The following is a 16,913-nucleotide window of genomic DNA, read 5'->3' as shown; positions in this document are numbered from 1 at the left end:
CGGTGCCGAGTGGCTGGAAAACCTGCAGGTCTCTATTTGAAACGCTGGCATGCTGGAAGACAAGGACGCATAGCAGGAAGTCCTTTCAACTGGCTTCTTCAAAGTTATTACACCATTTTACAAATATTACACTAATAATCTCAACGGCAGAAGCTTTCTTGTAAGCGGCAGTGGCTCCACTTTCAAGCCTTATTACCCCTTGTGTGTTTTTGCCAGACAGCCACCGCAGCGCTCTGTGAAACAGCTTAGTCTCCGGGGCCTTATATTTAGATTTAACGACCAATATTGAATTCTGACCCAAGATATTTCCACCAGGGTGATTTAAGGTGTCACCTCGATGGGGCAACAAGTTATGGCCGCAATTACGATCAGCTCACATGACATCACATGGCTGGAAGAGGACGTTTGTTCCCTGTGGGTGATGAGAGATGGGATTAGAAATGTGTCTGACATTGCTAACATGATAGAAAGTAGCAAAGCACATGTTTTACCAAAGGGATTTGACAATTTATCTAACCCCTTAATGTCATATCATCCTTGTCATTGTGGTGACAAGTCATGATGACAAGCTGGACACACAATGACTGAGTGGCTTGTGAAACATCAGTGTCATTTCTATCTAGCTGCAAGGCTTTTTGACACACACTCATTTTTTTTTAAGGTATGTGATCTTATCAGCAGAGATGCCAATGAATCAAAATATGTCATCTTGTTACATATTCCCAGAGATATGTAAACATGGCTGATAGAAGTACCATGAGACATCCTTGGCATGTATCACATAATAAAAGCAGATGTGACCTAATTTCTCTTGCGCTCCTATGCTATTTGTTTTATTTAGCGCCTCTCCTATGGGGAGTTGACACTTTCCTTGACTGCGGCGTGACATATCCTGAGTCACAATCTCATCCCTGTTTGTGAAATATAAAGATGACGTCAGTGAACATCTTGACTGGGATTAGATCAGTATTAGCCTTTAACTGAATGTCTCACCCAGGCATTTTATACGTTGCCACGATGTCGTTAAACAGGAACTTTGCCAATTTTCATCCGGCTTTGCATCAGTACAGCATTTGTAGTACAGGGCAATAAATGACACAAAAGACATCATCTAACAGATTTTAGGGATTGTTATATCAAGTACAGATTGTACTTCCAGAATTTTGCAGTATGTAGGATCGGATCAACATAGGGAGCTGCCCTCCTCCCTCTTTTGGATTGAGTGAGGGGCGTCTCATTAAAGTCTGATCAAATGTCTAAACTTTGGCAGAGGTGACAAACTATAAACCAAGCTTCTGTTACCACACTGCCTATTTCTGGCTTAAAACGTTTTCAGAAACATATGTTTAGTGTGCTGTCTAGCTGCAATAGCAAAAGTTTATGAACTAGAAGAGGCACGTATATTTCCTGTATTGTGAAAACTGAGGCTGAAAAAATTGAGAAACAAGGCAGTGCTGATGAAATATGAACCACAATCTTGTTCATTATCTATGTTTTCAAAAACATCTTTTAGTGGACTGTTTAGCTGTAAAACAATATTGTTTGTCACCATCCAGCCGCCATATTGTTTCCTGTTTCAAAATGGACGACAAACAAGCACAGCCAAACTGACATTTCTACCAAGGCCCCTTTTCTCTGTTTTCTCTGGTCATGTAGCACCAATTTTAAAATTATTTGTGTCTTTCTGCTGCACAGCCGGCCAGCCAGCCCAGTTTTAAGCTTTCCAGTGGTAAAACACTTCCTTAACTCTCTGACAACAGCTGCACTCTTCTCCACTGCATACCTGTCATTTTTCAGATTTTATTCCATGAAGAGGGCCAGAATTAGTGAACAGTACTGACCTTTAAAGCCCAAGCATCAAAATCAAGATCTTTGAAATGCATCATGAGGATATTAATATTATCATATGGTTATATATTATTCACAGGTTCTTCTGACTATATTTACAGTAAAAAATAAGTAACTGATAATAATCAACACTGTCTGTCATAGCCTAAAAATCAGAATAGATACATCTCCCCAGTCTCTTTATGCAAATCTGAAGGACAAAAGTATTCCTGTCGTGGTGAGGAGACTGCGTGATGCTACAGGCACAACAGTGTGACCCCTCTCTCAGCTCCCAGGACGTTTTCTTCAAGCCTCCCTATTGGGATTCTGGTAGCCTACATTCCCTGCTTCAAGGTCGGCAGCAGTGGCAAATTAAATTACTTGTCCTGTTTTGTGGTGTTGGCGCCGGGTCAACAGCGACTTGGCTAAAATGATGAGTGCGGGATTCTGAAGGGAGCTGCGTTTGTCCTGAGCCTCTGGTGTCATGTTTGCAAAGCAAGTAGCAGCGATGAAAAGAGCTGAAATCAAAAGCAGTGTATTCAATTCTGCTTCTGTAATCACTTGCAAAAAAAAAAATCAATTACCTCTGCTTTCAAATGCACCACTTTGTACTGTTGTCCTTTGGGTTTACCCTGCTGCTGGAGGATGTCATGTGTTTGCACATGGAGCGAAGCTTCAGTACATTAGGCCTAATTTTGTTGGACTCACACCACAGCACACGCCACCTGCTGGGGATTCTGGGTATGATATGTGATAAACAAAAGTAAATGTTTATTTCTTTACTAATGCTTTTGTTATTGATGTTGAAATGGAAGCCACTGTGCCTCCCAGTCCTTTAATTTAACATCACTTCACAAGGACATCTTTCACCCAGCGGAGTCCCCATTTTCACGGTCAAAATATATTTCTGTCACGTAGCCTGTCAGAATCTCATGGTAGCTGTCTGTACCACAGCATGTGGAGTTTATCTCTCAGTCGCTGAGCGGGTCGTTATCAGCAGACAAACAGCTGACATACCACACTGTGAAATGGGTGGAACTTAGAGTATGTAATGCCAAGTCAAAACACCACACAGGCAAGCAGGCGGCTTGATATTATGCTACACTTAAGCTCATGTGTGTCACAGCTGTCTTTTTGCAACGTCATCAAACGAAACAAGGACTTCACACATCACCAAATAAAAGAAATAGATGTTTTTTATCCTGCCTCTATAGGATCAACTAGTGTGTACTTGATATAAAAATCTGCTCAATTACATGCACTACAACTGACAGGCTGAACTTACAAAGTGATAGGTCAACATAGATCTCACCCTTCACACATATGATAACACATCAGGCTTGTGGCTTGAGCACTTCCGGTGTCAAAACCACCGATCACATTGTACCTGAAAATAAGGAAATGCAAAGCATTTTCTCATCTGATATGTATGTAACTCTATAAGTAGAGTTAGGATGTAACCAAGTATAAATACATTGGTTCATTTTGACACAACCTTTTATCACTGTCTCCTGACTGACTAATCAATCTACAGGGTTTTTCCACTTTAGCTGCTGTGCACAATGTTCTAATTCTTTAGACACTGAGTACTTCACACATACATGTACTGGTTAATATTTATACAATAAGATCCTTCATAATTTCATGTTGACTGCATGCAGGAATGCCCCTGTGGTCTGGTTTATACTGATAAACTAACAGAGAAATTAAGATTTGCAAACCTGAACACAAAACTGCAAAACGCATGCAAAACATCTTTTGCTATTAAAAAATGTTTTATCATACTATATCCGCATTTAATTCTTTCAATGTTTGTATGTTTGAAGAGAATTCAAGCAATCCTCAAATTACATTTTATGAGGTTTTAACCATTAAGATGGCTTAATATATTTAGTGTCATTGTAAAATGTATGTAAACCTGATTTTAGACTGATATCAGGGTTCGTACACATTTTTCAAGGTCAAATTCAAGCACTTTTCAAGCACTTTTAAGGGTCATTTACAATATTTCCAGCACCTTATGGCTGGGGTAAAATTCTTTAAATTTTTTTTTACTTTTTATCACAATTATGTACACTGTATTATGCTGTAAACATCTAAAATGATGTTTTGTGACAGCAAAAGCTTTAGAAATTAAAGGAGAACACAAGGTTTTATCCAAAAAAAGGGAAGCCACTTGGTGTTCTTCAGGTACACTTGCACCGGGACAAAGAGAGACCTGAGATCACCCTGTAATTTTCTTTTTTGACATAAACTTTTATAAGCTTCTCGCTTATTCATCAAAGTTTATTAATATTGAACGTGTCATCAGTCCAAATTGCATCAAATTTACCTTCTCCTCAGCCATCCTTCTCTATTGCTACCAGGCTGCATGTGTGATGATACACACACACACACTAATTTTATTTCTCCTTGTAATAAGAAAACTATCCAGTCTGATCCCAATGTTGCCAAGACACAGAGATGTAATGTCAAGCACTTTCAAGCACTTAAACCAAAATCCAAGCACTTTTCAGACCTTGAAAACACAACATTGAAATTCAAGCACTTTCAAGGATTTCAAGCACCCGTACGAACCCTGTGATATGTTCTCGTACGATACAATCTAGTTCCTGTCTCTACAGACAGCTGTCACAGACTGCAGTAACTGTAGCCAAAACTCATTAAAACTAAGGCAGTGTGCAGTAACTAAAGTAAAAAGCGGTCTGCTTGGGTTTTTGGTTGGATTTTGTAGTAACTGCAATTTTTACATACTTTTTAGACGAAGCAAGATTGAATTTAGAAACTCTGTCATGGGATTAAACAGACGTTTAAAAGTTCAGTATAAGTCAAAGTCAGTAAGTCTCAATTTACATGAAAATTGTTATTGTGCTCTGGTTTTGTAGGGCAGCATTGTTCTGCATTATGCAAAGGCTAACCACGACTCTGCAGCATCATTCAAGTGAGAAAGAAGAGAAAGATTCTCACCCTATTCTAAAGGTGGAGACATTATCAACTCATTGCTCTGCAGAGAGGCGTATTAGCTTCACACTCTTAACACAGTGGAGCCCCTTGGCCTAAACTGAGAAATGAATTTGTCATGATTGCTCTAGTGCTTGTACTGTCTGTACTTCTATCTTTTTCACTTAATCAATGTACTCTAGTGTCTGATGTGGTGTTAATGCATAAGATGTGGTACTTGAACACTGACTATTGCAACTCCCATCTACGGATCCATTATCCAATACATCAGGAATCACGTTCGACGGATTATCCAATGACTACTGTTCACATGTTCTAGACTGACTATACTGCATATGTCTTTGTTCATTTTGACTCTGATGAAGACATGGACGTCAGTTTGCACAATTAAAGACAGCAAATAAATGAGTGCGCTCCAGGAAGACTGCTCTCATCCAACTGAGAAGCAGCTGATTCAGCTGCATATACTGCTTGAAGATGCACAGAGAACCTTGTTCCACTGAGCCTCATAAATGAATTCAGAATGATGAATCTACAATTAGAGCGTGATACTATCCACCTGCAAAGAAGATATAGCACAAATCTCTGACATCCTTGCAATAATATGCTTTCAGATTTGTCTGTATAGATAGCATCATATTCACAACAGTAATAACTTCGTCTGTATATCCCCTCAGAGCATCGACTATTCTTTCTATTACGTTGTTTATATTTTTTTCGATATCTGCAAAGTCTGCATCAGTATCCATGCCACACATTCCTACAGATATGACAATAGCAACCAGAAGAGGTCAGTAAAAAAAAAGAAAAAGAAGGTTTTTCTGCTTGGAGATAGGTTCCTATTTAAACATGATGCTAGGACACTAGAGAGCAGCAGAGCAGCACCGACCGCCACTCACTGACTCATATCATTATCACAAAATACCATATATATGATGTATAAGTGTTCTTACAGTAGAGATAAAATACATATTCATGAGTATGAGTTTAATAGTGTGTGTGCTGATTAAATATGTGCCAAGATGTCTGCATTAGCCCTTGTAATGCGGCTATCTGTGTGGAAACTGAGAGGTCTGTTTTGACTCAGCTCACGTAGTAAACAAATATGGGGAAGACAGAAGAAGCAGAAGGGTTAGATATTACGTTTACAAGAACCATATTTTAAACAAATGTGAATCTCCTCTATGTCCATCGTCATGCATTTCTAACCAAATTGAGAAGTAGTGCGAGTTTAAAGGAGAAGCAGCTCACCCTATCACCGTGACACAGGCTGTCAGACCAAATGCTACGCCTCTCCCAAGCACCTATTGTGGCTTTATGTTGACAGAGCAGATGAATATTTAACAGGAGGAGGGAAAGTGGTAGGCATCCGATCACTGAGAAGAAAATAACACTCTTCCCATCATGTGACCAGACTATCAATGCTCTGATGAAAGACTAGATTGCTTCTCTTGATTGGCTGCTCTATGTCTTCCCTTGGCCCCAACTGTTGGGGCTGTTTACGGGGTCAGATGGGGTCGTGTGGTGGGGTTGGGCGCCTTGGATAGGGGGGGTGCAGGCAGGGTGAAAATGTGTGTGTGAGTGTGTGGTCAGCACCATGGACAGCGAACAGAGGATCATCCAGGTGATCAGCGCGATGCGTCTGGAAATCAGAAAGCTGGAGCTGGAGAACATGGGCCTGAGGAGGAGAGCTGGAGCCTCCAGACATCTCCGAAAGAATGCAACAGTTCCCATCATGGCAGCACAATGCAGAGGTAGACAAATTATACCAAAGAAGAAGACCTAATTAGTCTAGCAATGCTCTCTTTAGGCGGTAAAATGTCTGCATGCGACAGGTAGTTTGGAGTGTGTTGTGGCTTTATTGTGTAGTTAATACCTCTATTCCACTTTTTCACAGTATTTAATGGACTCACCTATTTGATGTTGTGTTTTATTTCTCCCTCTCATCCAGAGAGCGTCGTCATGACGGTGAGAAGATACTCCATCTTCCAGCTGTTGGCCGATGCTAAAAGCGAGCGGTGGACTGGAAAGACAGCAAAGATGAACACACAAATGAATAAATAAAAATAAAATTAAAAAAAGCATGGCGTCTGTCATCAAATAAAGTCTTGTTATCTGCCCCTTGGTGCGTTCGTGTTCATTCTTTATGAGCTGAACGGGCTGTTTTGTCGCTAAAAGCTCGTGTATACTTACGGCTTTTCGTCGAAATATTAGCTAAAATCAAAAGGGATGCTAATGTAACGGCTGTGATGAGAATGAGAGCGGGCATCAACCTGTGGAATGCACCTGTCAGTCCAGCGACTTTACTCTCGCGAGATTTCGGCGTTGCGCAGTGTACTACAGGCGTCCGCCATCACTGCACACAAGCTAACATTAGCCAAAAACCACTGAGAAGAGAGCCAGTGACAACAACATAACAGACATACAGACCGACCTAATTCCCAAAGGGGAGGTCACTGAGTTATTCCCTGCCGCTTTCCTGGCGTAGAAAGCAAACTAGCAGCTGCCTTTCATGTAGTCTTTAGGTCAACTTAGAAACGAAAGTCGTTCTAACTAATCATGTCCAACCTCAAAGTCGGCACCAAGAAGGACACCAAGATGAGGATACGAGCCTTTCCTGTAAGTCTTTGCCGGCTCTGTGAGCGCTGAGACGCTAACTATGAGACTCGAGTACCGGGGATGTAAGGTTTTTATGCTAGCAACTGCCTGCTAAGCTAGCTGGTCAAACGAGAAAAACATGTACATTGTGAAATGAAAATGGATACTAGCTTGATAAATAACCCGGAGCGCGTTAGCTACGTTCAGAGTTCTTGTAATGTAACCTTAGCTAGCTTCTTGAATTGAATATGCTGCCGTCGGCTGACACGAGCTAAGTTAATGCTAGCATATGTAAGGAAACTTCCTCAGTGACATACTAGCAAATAGCTAGCTAAAGTAGCAGGCCTGGTAATGTTAGCTGACTTGACGCCAGCTAAGTTGCAGTCAGTCAGCAAGTATCATTTCGCTATGGTCACGGCAAGCTCTCTTGGCTGATGTACATGACAATTAACACATTATCATTTAGTGTTAGCCCGGGGGCTAACGCAACTTAATGCTAACGTGAGACTACAGTAAACAAGCCTTAGGTTACTTGAGTGAGGTTACTAAATGTTGTTGACAACCCGGCTACCCGCTACTGGTATTACTGTCACATAATGGTTTCAATGACATCCTTTGAGCACTGGACTCATATATTTAGTTAATAGTCGCTATGAGCACAGCTGTCATGTGTGGGATATGCAGTTCTGTCTACGTTAGTTAGCCTCTGCAGCATCCCTCCATTTCTTGTTGGGATTGTTGGTGAGAAACACAGGCAAACGCTATCTCTTCTGGATATTCAGGTTTATGAGTGGGTGTCTGCCTGCCAGAATGAGTCAGTTAGCAGATGAGTGAGTGAACACAGTTAACCCTTGTTTAAATGTTGGTCTTTCATGTATGTGTAAGACAACCCAGTTTGTCCACAGACTAACCTACTGGTGGTATTAATCAGTGTAGTAAGATACATAAATTAGGGGGTTAATATTAATTGATCCTGTTACAGATCTTTGTATTGTGTGGCTATTGAGTCATGCTCGTCTTGTGGTCTGAAAGCTCAGGATAGCAGTCATGCTAGAGTTGGCTTTCTCTACAATCATGTATCCAACGTTTCCACTCCTGATACCGGTTGTGTCGAGTGCTATGTTGTTCACAAATTTTGAATCAGTATACCACCTGCATAGGACTAATAAGCATCATGATAATGTAAAGTAAGATGAGGCCAAAAACTGAGTTGGCATCCCAGAGCGAGCCAATGAATTTAATAAACAAATAAACAGCATTTAATGTGGATTAGTTGCACCAGGCTGACACCTGATCGGCTTAATAAAGTTTGTATTGCCACAGATATGTGCATCTGTACTTCCCATTAGATTTGTGTGAGCTGCAGACACACACAGAGGTCTTCCCTTAAGGTCAGGTTCTGATGAAGCTCCTGTTCCTCATTAGTTCTAGGCCTACAGATTATCATTAAAGTGACCTCTAGTAGTAGCTTTGCAATTTGCAAGAAAATTGCAATAATCAAGATGATAATTTAAATGTCTTGCTTACTTCTTGCCCCTCAAATTAAAATTTAATATAGTGGAAGATTAACTGTGGTTACAAGTATTTTATTTTCTGTTGAACACATCAGAGGTTTCTAGAGAGATTAGACACACTTCTGGGCTTCTTCTCCACCTTCTCTCCATCCTCTGAGCTCTGGAGGTACAGTTTGAGAGAAATGTAAACACCCAAGCTCTTAATCTCTTGGTTTACTGACTTTAATTACATTTTTAATCCTTTATTAGGGACACAGACCAAGAAAAAGACAGTCATCTGTTGCCCGGGTGTTTAGTTACTTGTTTGCTGGAGTCTGGCAGTCCTTGCTTGTCTTTGGAATTGTAGATCTTTTCTTGCAGTGTGCTGAAGTTGATGGTAGTCTTCCACAAAATTTATAATGCACATTGTTTTGTTTCCTGTTGAATATTCATTGCCAAATTATCACTGCACTGCCAGAAATGCTGTGATGTTTCTTGGCTGATGCTTGATGCTGACGGTACACTTGTTTCTCACTCCACTTCTCTTCTTTTATTGTCTGACGACACAAAACCAAAAGCATGTTGTGATTGATTTGGATCACAACCTTAACTACACCATGTGTATCCCACTTTCTTCTTGCTACTACTTTGGCTCAATTTCTGCCACATGATTGACAGATCATATCAATGACAGATCTCGCTTTTGCTGTTGATATATGACAACACAGTTATAAAATGCTGATTTGATTATTGCTCATTGTTCAGCAAAGCTAGCTGCTGCTGCATTTAGATTACTGATGAAATGTTTACAAAGTTATCTGACCACAGACAGAAAAATCCAGGGTCACTAGGCAGTGCCTGCATTGTATCATAAAGAGAATTGTTAGCCACAGAAATGTGGCTTGTTTACATTGCTGCTACACATGCTGCTAGTGACGGCTGTAAAAGTCGTCAGTCAAACATCTGTGCTCTCAAAAAGCCATGTCTTCCCTGCACTTGCTCAGTTTGCAATGAGTGAAACTAGAGATGAGCAAGATATCATTATTATATTGTTATTGTGATACAATATATATATCTATATGCCACTCTGGCAAGTCTTGTCTTTTCCTATTGTAAAAGCTGCATTTCAGTGACATAAATGATGATATCCACATTACTGAGGGTTGTCTGTCAAAAATGTCATTGTGTTACTATTTTGTGAAAGCACCAAGAGAGATTTCAGATATACTTTAGAAATGTAGTGTACCGGTACTTGAAAATATGGATTTGAGCAACAAATTTAATTAAAGTCAGAGTCGAGGTTGAAATAAGATTTGTTTCCAAAAAAAAAAGTCCTTGTATGGACAAGTATGGACATGATTCAAGTACACACACTTTCATCTTTCTTTCCTGCCCAGATGACAATGGATGAGAAGTATGTGAACAACATCTGGGACCTCCTAAAGAATGCCATCCAGGAGATCCAGAGGAAGAACAACAGCGGTTTAAGCTTTGAGGAGCTGTACAGGAACGCCTACACCATGGTGCTCCACAAGCATGGGGAGAAGCTCTACACAGGCCTGAGGGAGGTCGTCACTGAGCATCTCATCAACAAAGTAAAGAAACATCTCTGTAGTGCAAATCTTTTAAAAGAGTTGTTGTCCTGTCATTGCTGTTGACGGTCATCGTACTGTGTGAATTTGCTCATCGATGGTATCGAATTCTATGGTATTAGTGGTATTAAAAAACTTAAAGTTCAAGTTTAAATTAAGTCTTATGTCTGTCCAGACATAATATTTTGTGGAATTATAAAGCCTTTGTTCAACCAAAAAAATAAATATGTTTCATCCTTTTAAAAGTCATTGTAACTGATAGAAATAAATGTGTAATACCATGAGATTTTTCAAGATGGTTATTGTACCGTGAAAATTTCATACCATTTGCTTACATTGTTAACAAAATAAACCAGCTCAAGTTCCCCACCTCTCCTCCCTGCTCTTAATCTTTTCATGTCCTTCCTCATGACCTGATGTTTATCAGTCACACCAGAGATAACATTTATGTGACCTTTATTTTCTATTTCTATTTCAGGTACGGGAAGATGTCCTAAACTCCCTAAATAATAACTTTCTGCAAACACTGAATCAAGCCTGGAATGATCATCAAACTGCCATGGTTATGATCAGAGACATCCTCATGTACATGGTAGGTATATATTAATCTGTATAATTAAATCGTTCTGGGGTCGGTTGGTGGCTGTTTACTTGTTTCTGTTTCTCCTGTGGGTTCTGGTGCCTCTGCAAGTGGATTATGGTGCTTGTTCCCTGTCATGAATAATTTTGTGCTTTTGAAGAAATGGCCTTTTGTTTCCAGCTCTGGCCAACCTTCCCCTACATCCTTTTCTGGAATTTGATTGTAAGGTGATGTTTTATTTGTGGGCCTAACAATGAGCCACTGTTGCTGTATTTATTTGTGTTGTTGGGAAACTGGCAGGACTAGTTGATTTACTTTAGCCAGGAGCGAGTCCAAACTCTTTGTGTGGTTGTGTGTGAGGGAGCCCATTAGATAGACACAAGTGTGGGCTAAACAATGGCGCAGTTGGTACAGAGACTACACAGCTCTCCTGGGGTGCTTTTGTTCTCCACTCTCTTTTTTCCTGTCCTGGCCTTACCCCGGACGGTTGGCTTTCTGTCGTTTAACTACGGCAGACTCACCACTTCTGTGCAATGAGAGCTGCCTTCTTTTGACTTTACTTGCCTGCTGACCTCTAGAGGAGAGAAATACAGATGCAGCAAGTGTGACTTTGCTTTTCTAACGCTAATAAGTTACTGCATCTCTTGTAGGCCCAGGAGACATCATTTATTTCTCTAGGAGAAGTAGCGTGATTGTAAATTTTTATGTACGTGTCATTCATTTTAATGTTGTCTGGAAAAGGCGTCTATTTGCTTTTTTTAAAAAAAAGAGTTTTAGCTCCTGTTTTTATACATTCTGTATTTGGTAATCTGATAAATGCAAAGTTGTTTACTGTAATTTAGTAAAACAAGAGAGGCACCAGAAAGCAAAAAACTTATAAGCTAAAAAGTAATAACACGGTACAAAGTAAATAATATATACATCACACTATGCTCCCAAGTCATATCCTGTAAGTCTAGTGTTTTGTAAATACAACCTGCCGTAATCTGGCACTAGCTAATATTTGTCATTCTGACCTAATTATGGTTGGTTGTAAAAATCAAGTTACTGAGTGGCATCATAAATATTTTATCATCTACATCCCTCTTAAATATTTATGTATTTTGGATGGGGCTTGTGTCTGGGACTGATTCAGACACCTACCACTCATATATTCTGATGCTCTCATGAACCTATAAAAGCTTTACAACCTGTCACTGTCTAGTGTATAATAAAAGGTTTGCTGGCATATCTAGTCGTTATAAAAAAGTACTTTAGAGCACGCTGAATCACAATAAGGAAGCAGAATGAAATCTTTCTCACAAACTATGTATTAGTTTTACCTGTTTTACCTTCAATTTCTTAACTTTCCTACATTAATATAAAAATATATCATTGATTCTGGCCTCACCCTATTTTCTCTGGTCTCCCAGGACCGGGTCTATGTTCAACAAAACAACGTTGAGAATGTGTACAACCTCGGCCTCATCATATTCAGGGACCAGGTGGTGCGCTATGGTTGCATTCGAGACCACCTACGACAGACGTTACTGGACATGATTGCTCGGGAGAGGAAAGGAGAGGTTGTTGACAGGTATGTAGGAGTACTACTTCACTGCTTCATTTAAAGAAATATTGTAACTGTGGGCCTGCTTTAGGATGCCCCATAATTTGGTTGAATAAGAAAATTGGGTAACATGTTATCTGTCTAAGACTTGTATTGTGCAGTTTGTTTCAACTTTACCCAGAATCAGGTATTAACTGTTTGTTGGTCTTGTTATATGAGTGTTTTATTTTCTGAAAATAAAAACTAAGGTATTTTACTGATCATTTAAATGATTGTAAACATGGTAGCCTTATTTTTATTGATTTTTTGTTGTATCATTCCTTTTTAAGGGGGGCGATCAGAAACGCCTGCCAGATGCTGATGATTCTCGGCCTGGACGGCAGGTCTGTGTATGAGGAGGACTTCGAGGGCCCTTTCTTAGATATGTCTGCAGAATTCTTCCAGGTAGGTCTCTGCTAGGATCACGGTGTCTCTATTTTTTGTCACCACTGGAAATCTTTTTCATAAGACAACATACAATATTCACTCTTTCAGATGGAGAGCCAAAAGTTCCTAGCAGAAAACAGTGCCAGTGTCTACATTAAGAAGGTAGAGGCCAGAATCAATGAAGAGATCGAGCGAGTCATGCACTGCCTGGACAAGACTACGGAGGAGCCCATTGTCAAAGTGGTGGAAAGAGAGTTAATTTCTAAACACATGAAGACCATTGTGGAGATGGAGAACTCTGGTCTCGTCCATATGCTCAAGAACGGCAAGACAGAAGGTAAAAACTCTGCTTTCCATCTTTCCCTTTTCATTTAATTATAATTATAATCCTCAAATAAAACGTTTCTCCCTAACCGTTTGTTTCTCATTCCCTTTCCCACCATCCCTCCCACTCAGACCTGGCATGCATGTACAAGCTCTTTAGTCGTGTGCCAAATGGCCTGAAAACGATGTGCGAGTGCATGAGTTCTTACTTGAGGGAGCAAGGCAAAGCTCTGGTGTCAGAGGAGGGAGAGGGGAAGAACCCTGTCGATTATATCCAGGTATGCTTTATTTCCTCAACACTTAGACACTTGGAGAGCTTTAATTGTAAATAATAGACAAATGTGTCATCGTAGATCATATCACCTCTTTTTAATTTCCTCAACAGGGCCTGCTAGACCTTAAAACAAGATTTGATCGTTTCCTCCTCGAGTCCTTCAACAACGACAGACTCTTTAAACAAACCATAGCAGGAGACTTTGAGTATTTCCTTAACCTCAACTCCCGCTCACCAGAATACCTATCACTCTTTATTGATGACAAGCTCAAGAAGGGTGTCAAAGGGGTAAGGTGTTTCAGTGCATCAATATATTTCTACTCTGCAGGAAACTTTGTGTCATGTACATTGCATCATTCTTTTTCTCCCTGGCTCTCCAGTTGACAGAACAGGAAGTGGAGTCGATCCTTGACAAGGCCATGGTGTTGTTCAGGTTCATGCAGGAGAAGGATGTGTTTGAAAGGTACTACAAGCAGCATCTGGGCCGCAGACTTCTCAGCAACAAGAGCGTCTCAGACGATTCAGAGAAGAACATGATCTCAAAGCTCAAGGTAAAAGAGTGAGGGAGGTTTGGATACAGATGTGTATGCATATCCCTTGAAGCTGTTTTCTCGTCATTTCTTCTTTTCGTTTCTCTTCCACCTTGTCTAAGTCTCTTTCAGCAGTTTCAACTGTTGTGTTTTTCTTCCCCGCAGACGGAATGTGGCTGTCAGTTTACCTCAAAACTGGAAGGGATGTTCAGAGACATGAGCATCTCAAACACTACAATGGATGAGTTCAGGCAGCACATACAAACCACGTCGGTAAGGCAGTCAGACGCCCTGTCACACACAGTATTTGTTCTAAACAAGGCAAAGCTTGGACATGACGCTAGATCAAAGCACACCTCATGATCCGTGTTTTTATGGAGTTTTTATTCAGTTTCCCCCCCCCCAGTGATCTTGTATCGGTTGTTGCTATCTGCTGTGTTTCTGTCAAAATGTTAATTTCTAAAATAATACTTTGATGCTCTCTTTAAGGCATCTCTAAGTGGTGTGGACCTCACAGTAAGAGTCCTCACTACTGGCTACTGGCCTACACAGTCAGCGACACCTAAATGCACCATCCCCCCTGCGCCCAGGCACGCCTTTGAGGTCTTTAGAAGGTAATGCTCTTAAATTCACTCATGTTTTAATACACATTTATGGATGCTCAATGTCGTTCTGTGTGGCCTCTAAAAGAACTTGTCTGTGGCTTTTATTGACAGGTTTTACCTCGCTAAGCACAGTGGTAGACAGCTCACACTGCAGCACCACATGGGCGGGGCAGACCTAAACGCAACTTTCTACGGAACTATTAAAAAGGTAGGTGCTAAATGACATTTAAAAAAACAAAGGCTCCCTTTTGGTATTTCTTATTTATTATATTCACCTTCCCTTCTCCTCGATCTGCAGGAGGATGGTTCAGAAGTTGGCGTGGGAGGTGCGCAGGTGACAGGCTCTAACACCCGTAAGCACATACTGCAGGTCTCCACCTTTCAGATGACCATCCTCATGCTCTTCAATAACAGAGAAAAGTGCACTTTCGAGGTGGGGACAAACTGAAGCTCCTTTATCTGGATATCTTAATCCCTTTTTATACAGATTATTTTTGCTTCACTGAACGGTTTGCGTGTATCCCTGAGGCTCCTCCATTCATACAACCTTATCCCTTTTGTCCCTTTCAATAGGAGATCCAGCAGGAGACCGATATTCCTGAAAGGGAGTTAGTGCGAGCGCTGCAGTCTTTGGCCTGCGGGAAGCCAACACAGAGAGTCCTCACCAAGGAGCCAAAGTCCAAGGAGATTGAGAGCGGCCATGTGTTTACCGTCAATGATCAGTTTACTTCCAAACTGCACAGAGTCAAAATACAGACAGGTGAGCACAGTTTGTGTACAACACAGAGAACTAAATCTCACTTCTGGGCCGTTGGTGTCTGTAACACAATGTATTTTGGTTTGGTTTAATTAAATTAGATTCTCCTTTATCCAAGTATAAAACAATACTACTCTGACCTCATCTCGTCCCCGTGTTCTGTTTTCCTAGTTGCTGCTAAACAAGGCGAATCAGATCCTGAGAGGAAAGAGACGCGGCAGAAAGTGGATGATGACAGGAAGCATGAGATTGAGGCAGCCATTGTTCGAATCATGAAGTCAAGGAAGAAGATGCAGCACAATGTCCTGGTAGCAGAGGTAAGGAAACCTACATGGTTAGGGGTGTGAATCTCTGTCAGTCTCCTCATCTGTTGAGATTCAGAATCGACTTTATATTCAAATCTGATTCTTGATTGTAGTTCTAGGGTTTTTTGGGGTTAAAAAACAGTTTTTCGGTCTACAAATGTTCTGCGCCTCCACTTCTTGTTCCTGAAACATAAATGCATTTTATTCACAACTCCTAGTTCTGCACAGAAACACAATTTAAATGTCTGTCTTAAATGTTCAAATGTTTTGTGTGTTTTTGTGTTTTCAGGTGACTCAGCAGCTCCGGGCACGTTTCCTTCCCAGCCCTGTGGTAATCAAAAAGCGTATAGAAGGACTAATAGAAAGAGAATACTTGGCGAGGACGCCAGAGGATCGTAAAGTGTACACCTACGTTGCGTAGAGGATGGACCGTGGACGAGAGGAGGAAGAGACTGGACAGGGAGGATGGGATTTGTTTGTTTTCTTTGGACTGTTGTTACGCATGGACTGGAAGTTTCTTTTAAAGACAAATGCTGGGAACCTGATTCATCGTCCCTCGCAAAAAAAAAAAAACACAGTAAACACACCTAAATGGGGAATGAAATGTTGGCGCAGAAAAAAAAAAAATCCATCAAGAGTTGTAGATGATTTTAAAATCGGGCCCAGTCTTCCTATTCCCTGTGAGTTTTAACATGGATGGATCCAGCTTCAAGCTTTTCACTGTTTTACCCTTGTAGAGATCAAACTTGCAAAGAATCCCTTGGGAAAAATGTGAATGCACCACATTATTTTTTGTTTCAATACTGTATAAAAAATGATAAAATTATTAAAAACAGCAAATGTGGATTGTTACAAAACAAATAAAAATAATGAGTATTGATGCTCTGTAGTTTTTCACAGAAATGCTTTGCTCATCTTCTACGTTTGACTCCGACTTCACTGTGATTCTTTTAAATGTACGTCAGTCCGGAAACATCGTTTCTACCCAGGTGCTGAGTCCAGAAGCTTGACTGTGAATTTTGTCTCCCAATGGACCGGAAGTTTAATATCTTGAGGCCAAATAGGCTCTTTGGCATTTGAACAGGAGCTGATGAT

The 16,913-nt window shown here is 40.6% G+C and overlaps 2 protein-coding genes across 24 annotated transcripts in view; one reads left to right on the top strand and one right to left on the bottom strand.

Moving 5' to 3' along the window:
* Positions 1-7,108, bottom strand: part of LOC115572335 (muscleblind-like protein 1) — a 56,545-nt gene extending 49,437 nt beyond the window's left edge. For 21 of the 23 annotated variants that reach the window (XM_030402294.1, XM_030402291.1, XM_030402302.1 and 18 more), the window contains exons 1-2: positions 6,982-7,108; positions 6,702-6,811 (exon numbers count right to left, since the gene is read on the bottom strand). The gene's annotated coding sequence lies outside the window, so the exon portion shown is untranslated. Of the gene's footprint in view, positions 1-6,384; positions 6,522-6,701; positions 6,812-6,981 lie in introns of those variants that run through there. The other 2 variants (XM_030402293.1, XM_030402295.1) reach the window with 2 other exon arrangements.
* On the top strand, positions 7,104-16,453 carry LOC115572334 (cullin-3). Its single transcript, XM_030402290.1, has 16 exons — positions 7,104-7,407; positions 10,277-10,474; positions 10,950-11,063; positions 12,464-12,624; positions 12,927-13,041; positions 13,132-13,360; positions 13,480-13,625; positions 13,733-13,909; positions 14,002-14,172; positions 14,317-14,424; positions 14,641-14,765; positions 14,868-14,964; positions 15,055-15,189; positions 15,330-15,516; positions 15,685-15,830; positions 16,108-16,453. Exons 1-16 carry the CDS (start codon positions 7,348-7,350, stop codon positions 16,237-16,239), a joined length of 2,301 nt encoding a protein of 766 aa, XP_030258150.1. The 5' UTR covers positions 7,104-7,347; the 3' UTR covers positions 16,240-16,453.
* The last annotated feature ends 460 nt before the right edge of the window (positions 16,454-16,913 follow it).

This window comes from Sparus aurata, chromosome 21 (genome assembly GCF_900880675.1).
Source record: "Sparus aurata chromosome 21, fSpaAur1.1, whole genome shotgun sequence".
In the NCBI taxonomy this organism is placed as follows: Eukaryota; Metazoa; Chordata; class Actinopteri; order Spariformes; family Sparidae; genus Sparus; species Sparus aurata.
This window is presented reverse-complemented; position numbering and strand designations above follow the sequence as displayed.

Bases quoted from the DNA above. Each gene is read 5' to 3' on its own strand.
- LOC115572334 (XM_030402290.1), top strand. From the start codon at position 7,348: ATGTCCAACCTCAAAGTCGGCACCAAGAAGGACACCAAGATGAGGATA. The intron at 7,408-10,276 runs GTAAGTCTTTGC...TTTCCTGCCCAG, and splicing joins TGAGGATACGAGCCTTTCCT to ATGACAATGGATGAGAAGTA. The intron at 14,965-15,054 runs GTAGGTGCTAAA...CTCGATCTGCAG, and splicing joins TCTACGGAACTATTAAAAAG to GAGGATGGTTCAGAAGTTGG.